Source organism: Sinocyclocheilus grahami, unplaced genomic scaffold (genome assembly GCF_001515645.1).
Source record: "Sinocyclocheilus grahami isolate Dianchi unplaced genomic scaffold, SAMN03320097.WGS_v1.1 scaffold270.1, whole genome shotgun sequence".
In the NCBI taxonomy this organism is placed as follows: Eukaryota; Metazoa; Chordata; class Actinopteri; order Cypriniformes; family Cyprinidae; genus Sinocyclocheilus; species Sinocyclocheilus grahami.
In genome coordinates, this window is record NW_015505449.1 from 787,019 (window position 1) to 798,542 (window position 11,524).

Sequence of the window (11,524 nt, forward strand, 5' to 3'; positions counted from 1 at the left end):
GGGTTTGTTCAGATCCCTAGTTTGAGCAAGTGTGAGCAAGCATCATAAATAATGAGGTTTATATGGGATATAAAACATTGACATAGCGCGACATACCGGCCCATGGCAGCTTGGTGTCCCGTTCAGGATCTTGCATTCAGGGTCACATTCCAAACACACGTTCTCTGACACATACTCGCGGGGGTCTCTGTAGAAACATATAAAATACAACAGTCAACAGGAGTGTAAAACAGTTTGGAAGTAAAATCTAATTTACTTCACACTGCAACTTGCGATAAAACCGGTATTACCAGTAACACTGAACGGCAAGGCTTTCGAATTTGCGATCTTGGTGTCACGTTTTACAAGGAAAGATAGTTGTCTGTTGCACTTACATCTTTAGACCTTTCACTTTCTAAGACTAAAATGAATGCTTGAAAGTTGGATTCATTATTATTCTTAATGAAAAGCAAAACAACAATAAACCAGTACAAAGACAAACTAGCTTATATAATGTGTATTAACAAAAACGAATAAAACGAGGCATGGCATACACCACATGCTGTATTATATATCGACAAACAAATTACAGAAAGTTTAGCAAACACTGTGGAATGAAATTTAAAAAAAAAAAATTTTTTTAAAAGCCTTCGTAACGTAACATCAGGTAAACAGCAAAGACAACAGGCTTTTCAAAACAAAAACAGAAAATGAAAACTAAATTGGCTGTTAGTGACAGTGCTTGCATGTTTTTTGCCAAGAAAACCAACATTTTAAGTTTAAGAAGTGGTGTTTTACTTTACTTTTACATTTCTCTTAAAAACCAAATGCTCCATGTGCCATCGTTTTCTCAGTATTCATGTAATTTTTGCCGCACGCACCTTGCTGCAGCTCTGCAGCGCGTGCTGTATAGAGCAGAGCAGACGCTTTCAGTTTAGAATTGTAGCGTCCATTGTCCAACTGAACTTTGAATGTTTTTTATTTTTACAAAAAAGCAAAACGATAGTGGGGTCGGTAAAGAAAAGTATTCGGTGTACAAGCCTAGTCAATGCTTTTGTTGACCCGTTCACATTATCATGATCTATTTTTAAAATAAGACTCTCTGTTGGACACTCACCCATCCAGCACACTGCAGTGACTTACACAGCGCCCCCTACGGCTGACATGCTGGCAGGAGACGCACATGGATTATCAGCCAGTATTATTATTAGATTTTTTAATTTATCTGTAACGGTATCTGACATATATCCACTGACATTTTATTTAATTTTAAATATTTAATAGTACACACTTATGTCCCTTATGTTTTTACATTTAGATTGCATTTGCAGTCATCTAACACTCACTTAAATCTTTAAAACACTAATAATTTAGTAACTCGGTTAAATGTAATATTTTGTTAATCTCAAAATGAAAATTAATTTTTCATATTGTAAATTTGAGTGTTATCATGCCTAGATTCACTAGTTTTTAGTATTTTTTTAATTTATTTACACAAAATAGGCAATGAATTGGTTATTGGCCATAACATAAAAATGATTATCAGCTTGCTAGCGAGTTTGAAATGACATGAGGGTGAGTAAATGATGACAGATGTTTCATTATCCCTTTAAGACATGGCATACAGCAGTTCCTCATGCTAACACAAACTCCAGCATTCTCCATTCTGTCATTACTCACAGTCTCATGCACTGAACAGATCATCTTTCAGCCATCACTTCTGAAACTATTTCAATAGAGTTCTACCTCCTGAACACTGATAAGCAAGTCTTCATTATATTGTGCTCATATTACCCTTTTACATATTTTACATTGTATGATCTTCTATTCATGAAAACATGGTACTTTCCAAAACTAATTGTGAATGTAAAAGCTACAGTGGAAAACAAGCACTTGTTTCGTCTCTGCTTATTGTCTCCTGTCATGCAGGTGTTGAATTCCTGCAGTCGTCGTTATGTGTCTCATCTCTAGCGGAAGAGCAAGTTCTGGGGGCGGGAACACCGTGATCAAGAATGTGGTTCACCGAGGGTGAGACTCAAATATTGCACACAAGTGTTGCTCAACGTAAGAATTGGTTGAATTCTTGCTTGCCACGTGCAAGACGTGGGTTGTGTTTCCACGCAATGCAAGTAACAACTCAAGTATCATCTATTTCCCCTCAGGGATCAATAAAGTATGAGGTGGGAAACTAATAGATTGGAGATCCTGAGATGTCTGTTTTTTTGATACTGTGCTCTTAGTGTGCTTTCTTGTTTTCCTAACTATAAATTGGAATTTAAATCTCTGACTTGATTGTTGTGATGTCATGTAAAAAGAACATTAATGGCAGCAGCCTTTACCCATTTTTTTAGTTTCATGTCATTTTATTACAGTCAGAATAATCTGGTGCAGTTTTTGTGTTTGTAAACATTTTGCAATAGCATAGAGATGTGAATTAATTTATGTAGTAATTATTTACTTTACTAATGTGCAACTTAAAAAAAATGTACTAGCATATGCAGAAATTAACATCAACCAAGTTTAAGAAATGCTGTAAAAATGATACCAGTACAATTAACTAATGTTAACAAATTGAACTTTCAAAGTAAAAGTAAGTAGTTAGTTTAGCAACATGCTCATGTGAAACTATTAGAATTAATAATAAGTTGAGTCTCTCATGCACAAGGAGTGCTATTTGTGAGTTGCTGCCAGTAGTGTGTTCAAATTTAGTCAACTATGAGGCTTCTGTCTTAAATCTGAGTATGTTAAAAGTTTATCTGAACAAAATATGGAAAAACAATGAAAGTTAAAACGGTGTTTCTTTGATTCTTCATTACATCATGACAGCGCACATGAAGGGTATTTCCATTTTTGCAAGAGTAGCATTTTTGTCATCTTTGGTATCATAGTTCTACCTGTGAAGCTGTTATGTGAGACGTGAGATGACCAACAAACACTGTCAAGACATGCTGCTCTTGCATAAATTACCTTCTGAAAATCCAGCATGTCTAAATTCATCAGGGTTATGACATGAAAAATATTAACAGTAGATGTCAAAAACTGAAGAAATAATCAGGTGTACTTTTCAGATCTCTGCTCTAGGGCAGAATTCAACTAAAGATTAAGGTCAGGAAGTAGATCTAAATTGTAACCCTTAATGTTGACTTCACAAGCCCTTAAAATGTGAGAACTGACCGGATTGCAAAGCGTGCAGCTGTTTTCTACGGGTGGATGTTCAGCAGCACTGCCTGAGGCATGAGCCCGAACATGGGATGTGACTGAACAGGTTGCTCCTTGAAAAAATATTTATGGAGGAACATTAACTCACATTAGTCTAACCATCTGGAACCGCATGCAGAACAGCATTCTGACTATGATAAACTCAAAGTGTTTTATCTTTTGCAACTGACGCAAAGAAGGCACAAGGGTTATCAAGACCTCATCAGTGCAAAGAAAAAAAAACACAAGACTTGAGAAGTAGTGCCTTAGTGACAGTACCAGCAGCATGTGCAAAAAACTACCACCTTCCATATTTTGTAGCCCCACAATGTACTGTGTAAATAGTTTTAGGTCAACAAGATTTAAACAAAAGAAATTAATAAGGATGCATGAAATTGATCAAAAGTGACAGTGAAGATAATGTTACAAACTATTTCTTTCAAATAAATGCTGTTTTTTAAGTTTCAAATTTATCAAAAAAGTAGCTCAACTGTTTTCAACATTGATAATAGTAAGACATGTTTATTGAGAAGCAAAGCAACATATTAGAATGATTTCTGAAGGATTGTGTCACTGAAGACTGGAGAAATGTTGCTGAAAATTCAGCTTTGCATCACAGGAATAATTTACATTTTACAATATAGTCAAATAGAAAACAGTTATTTTAAACTGTAATAATATTTCACAATATTACTGTTTTAATGTATGGGGAAGTCGTGGCCTAATGTTTAGAGAGTCGGACTCTTAACCCAAAGGTTGTGGGTTCGAGTCTCGTACCGGCAGGGATTGTAGGTGGGGGGAGTGAATGTACAGCACTCTCTTCCACCTTCAATACCACGACTGAGGTGCCCTTGAGCAAGGCACCGAACCCCCAACTGCTCCCCGGGCGCCGCAGCATAAATAGCTGCCCACTGCTCCGGGTGCGTGTTCACGGTGCGTGTGTGTTCACTGCTGTGTGTGTGCACAGGTTAAATGCAGAGCACTAATTCCAAGTATGGGTCACCATACTTGGCCACATGTCACGTCACTTTACTTTTTCACTTTATTTTTGAGCAAATAAATGCAGCCTTGGTGAGCATAAGATGCTTGCTTTAAATAACATGTAAAAAATCTTTAAAAAATAGTGCATGCTTTCTCAGAAACTTCTCTCAGGTATGGTTTATCTTCTTACGTACAAGGATGCACAGTGTGGAAATAACAATGATCGATTAATTAGGAGATATTCTGGGATCATCTTTTCGAGGCTGTCTACGCATATAATTTATTTTTACAAGGCCATGCTGTTCCCATGCTTTCCCAGCCTTGCTTATTATCTACGGCTTTCTTTGCTCTATTATTTTTTTCTAATGCATCATTTTTTATATATGCTTTTGATGACAAGACTTTGGATGACTATCACTGACTACATCCAAGAAAGTAAAACATTTGATAAATGGATGTGGTGCACTATAACCTAGTTATACTATATGCACCAAATGCACTATAACCTTGTTTTCCAGCAGATGACTATATTTGGATGTCCTGTCGGTGACTGAGTTTGACTGTGGGCAGAGAGCTGGATTGACTCTGTTTGTAGAGTAAGTTTGCACTGTTGCAAAAAGTATTGATCCACATGAGCAGAAAAAGTCAACGGCATTTGTCAAAACGCATCCTGTTTTCCATCTGAATGACTTTACATGAATACACCTAAAGGGAAACCTACTATGTTGGTACATGTGCTATGCTTTTACCAGAAATATTTAAATGTGTTTTGCCTGAGAAACCACATTTTCATCTTAAATGTATGATTTATCCGAGTAACTTTCATTAGGTTGATCTGCAGTGAGCAACAAAGGTTAATCAACGTTGTTGTATCTGAACTTATTAGAAAAATAAATTTTTCCAAGGTGGAGGCTACTATGTTTCACACTAGTGATCTATTGATTTTATGGTACAGGATCTAAATGCAATGACATACTGGTTGTATGTAATGTACAAACAGACCTAAAATGACTTTAATGGTCATAAATATTCTTTCAAATCTATATAAATAGTTATCAATTTGGGAGTAGCAGTTTCACATGATCATGCTTCTTACATCTTCTGTTTCTCTTTAGCGTGCGATAGTGTGTCTATAAGTTCACTGTTGTCACCCTAAATGAGAGACATGTGGATAAAATAGGTCTAACTGAATTGTAGTAAATACAATTTACAGCGTGAGACAGAGATGTCTCGCTCCATGGCTGTGTGTTTTTTTTTTTTTTTACAAACAACAGGGTCTGTCTAAATCAAATAAGCAACATATTGTCCATTTGTGACTTCTCCATCAAAATTCAACGATTGTATGAATTCAGCTCTTTGTCTATGGGGCGATTTGCTGACTGCAGAATTGAAAACATGGCATGATCAGTGCATTTGGTAAACAACATGAGACATGAATTTTAGTACAATCATATATTTTGTTGAAGAAGACAAAAATCCATGAAATTTTGTTTTATAGCTGTTTTCCAGTGCAAAAGTTGCCGACTACTAAGATTGAGTGGTTTAAATGTTGCTAGGGAGTTGCAATGCTTTTGCCATGGTGTTTTGGTTGGTTACTGGAGAGTTTTTTTCCACAGTGCTAATTTGAACACTTAGAAAATAACAGCACACATCCCCTGAAGAAACCTCATTATTTTAGGTGTCTTCCGTGGCTGCTGTTTTCAAAATAAACACATTTATGTAAAGCCTCAAGGCTATGGCCTTGGTTTATCATGGTCTGTAAATCCTAAAATCCAACTGTTTTTGCAGTTTGATATTAATGGCTTGTCTCGTAAATAACACAAATCCTTAAGATAAGAATAAACATGCATACAGCAGGCATACGCTAGCATTCAAAAATTTGGGGTCGGTAAGATTTTTTAATGTTTATGAAAGAAGCCTCTTCTGCTCACCAAGGCTGAATTAATTTGATTAAAAATACAGAAAAAACCGCAATATTGTGAAGTATTATTACAATTTAAAATAGCCATTTTCTAATATATTTTATTCCTGTGATGCAAAGCTGAATTTTTTCAGCATCATTACTCAGTCTTCAGTGTTACATAATCCTTCAGAAATCATTCAAGAAACATTTATTATTATTATCAATGTCGAAAAATTTATTTTTAGGAACTCTAAGTATATGTAAGACACATTATTGACTAAATATATACTGGCATCTCACAGACTAAAATTGATTTTGCCCACATATTTTAAATGAGAATCAATTAAACGTTTCATACCACTTAGCAGATCAATTCAATATGAGGCTTAGATTGATGACAAGAACTATTTTGACATTTTCAACAATAATAGATTGCAGTTATGTATTCATTTACATTGACTGCATTACTTTACATTCAATTTACCCTTGTAGCTGGTGGTTAGCGTGCGTGATGCATGTAAACAGAAGAGCTTTCCTCTTTAGTTAATAACAGTGGTCATAGTGAATCTGGATATTTATAAGTCTGCAAAGAGTTTCAAAGACAATTAGATTTAGATCAAATGGTGATGTCTAGAACAAATTACAACAGAATGCTGGGTAGAAGGACACTAATATATTTAGACAATAGCGCATACATGTGGATGTGTATTCAGATACAATGTATTTATACCAGCTCATAATGTGACAGATGCATGATAACTGGATATTTCTGAATGTATCTGAGTTGTTGTTTTGTTTTCATTCTTTTAAAATTAACTAAATGACAAATGGATTAAGCACAAAAATATGAAACATGATTGAAATGAATCATGATTATTTTGGGTGATGTGCATTAGCCTTTTGCTTCTCAATGGAACCAATGTTATTCATCACAACACGTTCAGTATGAAATATGCATCTTTGTGTTTGACCAAAGATATCTGATATCTACTGCTGAGTTTGTTTAATGGTCTGTAGAAAACAGTGCCAAATAAATGTTGTGACATAATTTGTCAAACTCTGGGCCTGATTCTGCATGCCACCGCTTGTTGTGAATGATGAAATCTGTGAACAAATGCGAGATTTGTCTTTGCTTTGTCTTTGATTAATCTTAGGACAGTAATCCACACCTACGTCAACCGCTTGTCTATACCCACAATCAGGATTCACATGAATGGGTGCCGTTTCCTTCCAGTTAAAGGATTAGTTCACTCAAAAATAGTTCACACAACTCCAGTCCATCAACTGACGTCTTGTGAAGTGAAAAGCTGCATGCTTGCAATAAGCAAATTCATCATTAAGATGTTCTTAGTTTCAAGCCATTGCTTCCAGCTGAAATACGAGTCCTCTATCCATTATATTGCTTTCTCCAGTGAAAAAGTAATCTCATCTGAATCAGGAGAGATGATCAAGCACAGTTTACAAGAGAAAATAGTCCAAAGCAATTCTAAAAAAAAAATATGTTGGTGGATTTTGATGTGCGACAATAACAGGGGATGGACTTCACTGGAGGAAGCATTATTATGGATTATGGGGTTTTGGCCAAAAGTGACGGTTTAAAGTTAAAATGCCTTAATGATCGATTTGTTCATTACAAACACGCAGCTTTTCACTTCACAAGAAGTGGATTATTGTGATGTTTTTATGACTCATCTTGGATGGCCTGAGGTTAAATTTTCAGCAAATTTTAATTTTTGGGTGAACTATTACTTTAATGATGCTTGGTGACATCAAGATAAAGTAGGACAAAAGTGTCTGCTTTGTAATAACTATTCTAATCTTTTTTCTCCAAAGCAATTCTAAAAAAAAAATATGTTGGTGGATTTTGATGTGCGACAATAACAGGGGATGGACTTCACTGGAGGAAGCATTATTATGGATTATGGGGTTTTGGCCAAAAGTGACGGTTTAAAGTTAAAATGCCTTAATGATCGATTTGTTCATTACAAACACGCAGCTTTTCACTTCACAAGAAGTGGATTATTGTGATGTTTTTATGACTCATCTTGGATGGCCTGAGGTTAAATTTTCAGCAAATTTTTATTTTTGGGTGAACTATTACTTTAATGATGCTTGGTGACATCAAGATAAAGTAGGACAAAAGTGTCTGCTTTGTAATAACTATTCTAATCTTTTTTCTTTTTTTTTCTGCCACAGGCTGTGGGAATGAAACAAGTATGAGATACCCCAGAGACAATACTGACTGACAGATTACGTTGGCACATGCATACCACAGGCCCATCGCCAGAAGGCTTTCCACACTTAAATTGACAGGTCATTAAAGGTGAAGTGTGTAATTTAACCAAAAAGACTTGCAAGAAATAATGAGTTTTCTTGAACTCTGCCATTGGTCACAAAACAGATACTAACACCATTGGTGGAGCCAGTTTTGCTGTGCTGGGATGAATGGGATGCTTAAACAAACAAAGCAATGTTTTGATAGCATGACAATGTTTGCACTTCAGGAGAAAGTCTATGCTGGGACATGAGAAAGTATTTTTTTTAAGTTAAACACTTCAACTTTACAGGGGTAGTCAACCAAAAGGTGTGAATATTGTTAGTTTTTGTTTGTTTTTGTCTTGAAAGTAGGGTTGTGGCATTAATTTGTTATGATGAATGCATTTTGTTTGGATCTGTTGTACAGACTGATTTGGTTGCAAAATGTATTGGCATTGAAGTATATTGTTGAAGAAGTATACTGTTTTCTCAGTGGATCAATTATTCAATAAATCTTGTAATTAATTGGTTGACACTAGAAGGTTTTCTAGAAAAAATCAAAGGGACAAAGGTGAATTGGATGAAGTAAATTAAAATCATATTTATCTGCAATACTGAAATGCAAGAACAAATGCTAAAGAGGAAATAACAGGAAGAAGAAAACTTATAAATGGAAAAAAAGTAATCCACAAACACGGCTTTTCCTCACACAGCAGCACAAGTCTCCATTATTGTGGACAGACACACTATAATTCACAATTCATTGTTTTTTACTCAGCATTCAGTTACTCCCTATAAAATAAATAATGAACCTGCTGTCTGTAAACTGTTAAAAGAAATGCAGATGAAATCTACTAATTGAGATGTATAGTATGCTTCATAGGTTTATGTGCTGGAAGTATGATCAGAACGTCCTGGACAGCACGCAAACATCCTTTTGTGTTTGAAAGGTGTGCTGCTTATCAGATAACAAAATATCTGGCACTCTTAGCCTGTGGTCATAGGTGTACATCAAATTATTTTAATAATGCAATAAGCCAATTTTAGAGGCAGATCTCTACTTTTTAGACTATTTTATATTTAATAATACACATTTACTTAAGTTACATTACTGCTGCTGCATTGTTTTAATGTTACAATTAGCCTGTGAATCATTTTGTTTCTGCAGTTCTTTTGATTTCGATTCTGATTTCAATCCAGCAGTCACCACAGAATCAAAATGTATTTAATGTATTTAGTTTGCTGTGGGACAGTGTTGGTGGCCACCATCTGCTGTCAATTTCTAAACTGGCAAGAAACCTCAAACAGCATGTTAAACACAGTCTGTTCGGGTAGACCAGAGACTGGACCCCAGACAGACGCTGAGGGCCCAGACCCCACTCAATGGGGCAGCTGTCTAGTGATACCATCTGCTGTTGAACTCTTGGCCCTCATCCTGTGGTCACCGGTCTCAAAAGTTCATCAAATATTTTTAAGTATGTTTGATACTTAATTACCTTCATTAGCACATTAGAGACACCTTGTCTTAGGGTCACTTGCTGGGGTTAAAGACAAACCTGCAGCTGGTTGTATGATTAATAATGTCACGTCAGTTCTCTAATCTCATCTACCTAATACTTTTCAGATAATTAGTAATTATACATGTAAAAAGTAAAGTCATTAAAACTTTAATAATACCACTCTCAGAAAAAAAGGTACAAAAGCTGTCACTGGGGCAGTACCATTTCAAAAGGTACACTTTGTACCTTGTAGGTACTAATATGTAAGTAAAGTCATTAAAACTTTAATAATACCACTCTCAGAAAAAAAGGTACAAAAGCTGTCACTGGGGCAGTACCATTTCATAGGTACTAATATGTACACTTTAGGTACTAATATGTACACTTTAGGTACTAATATGTACCGTTTAGGTACAAAGGTGTGTACCTTTTGAAAAGGTACTGCCCCAATGACAGATTTTGTACCTTTTTTCTGAGAGTGTACAGTATTCATATTATAATGCACATAAACTATTGATCTATCAAGCATCATATCATTGTTAATAACGTTAATGAAAGACCCTAACATACTATCTATCTGTTTGTTTGTGTTTGTTTGTTTGTTTACGCTGTCAATGTGGACGCTTTAGTAAATTTACGTCATTTATTTCCTTCTCCTATTATCAAACTTATCATATGGCACGGTTTTAAAAGACGTTTTATGTAGACAGACAAAACATATATCTGTTCAGGACGTGTATGAGATGTTTGTTAGTGACAGTTAAGGTTACTTCACTCACCTTTCCTCTCAGAAACGGAGCACCACACCGCGCTTATCAGCACAAGACAGACGATTCCCAATTCACGGATCAGAAGCAGCTTCGTAAACTTCATGTTTAACAGTGGAATCATTTTAAAGCATTATTGTTGGTCAGATATTCCCGCAAATGAACAATATGTAGCTCGTAAGTTAAATAGTTTTCCAGAGGCAGGTCCCGTTCAGCTCATGCAACGTGTCTGAGCGCTTCTCCGTACAGTTTTGACGTGACGCAGCTGCACCTTCTCTGAACGCGACGCGACGCGACGCGACGCGACTGAATCACAACGCTCACATATATTTGTGTGTGTGTGTGTGCGTGTGCGTGTGTGTGTGTGTGTGCGTGTGCGTGTGCGTGTGTGTGCGTGCGTGTGTGCGTGTGCGTGTGCGCGTGTGTGTGTGTGCGTGCGTGTGCGTGCGTGTGCGTGTGTGTGTGTGTGTGCGTGTGTGTGCGTGTGTGTGTGTGTGTGTGCGTGCGTGTGTGTGTGTGTGTGTGCGTGCGTGTGTGTGTGTGTGTGTGCGTGCGTGTGTGTGTGTGTGTGTGCGTGCGTGTGTGTGTGTGTGTGTGCGTGCGTGTGTGTGTGTGTGTGTGCGTGCGTGTGTGTGTGTGTGTGTGCGTGCGTGTGTGTGTGTGTGTGTGCGTGCGTGTGTGTGTGTGTGTGTGCGTGCGTGTGTGTGTGTGTGTGTGCGTGCGTGTGTGTGTGTGTGTGTGCGTGCGTGTGTGTGTGTGTGTGTGCGTGCGTGTGTGTGTGTGTGTGTGCGTGCGTGTGTGTGTGTGTGTGTGCGTGCGTGTGTGTGTGTGTGTGTGCGTGCGTGTGTGTGTGTGTGTGTGCGTGCGTGTGTGTGTGTGTGTGTGCGTGCGTGTGTGTGTGTGTGTGTGCGTGCGTGTGTGTGTGTGTGTGTGCGTGCGTG

At 37.0% G+C, this 11,524-nt stretch overlaps 1 protein-coding gene across 1 annotated transcript in view; it reads right to left on the reverse strand.

Annotated features, from left to right (window-relative positions):
- LOC107599721 (epidermal growth factor receptor-like) overlaps positions 1-10,910 on the reverse strand; it is a 23,841-nt gene extending 12,931 nt beyond the window's left edge. The window contains exon 1 of the mRNA XM_016291404.1: positions 10,596-10,910. Coding sequence (XP_016146890.1) covers positions 10,596-10,707 — 112 coding nt within the window. The 5' untranslated portion in view covers positions 10,708-10,910. The remainder of the gene's footprint in view (positions 1-10,595) is intronic.
- Positions 10,911-11,524: the final 614 nt, after the last annotated feature.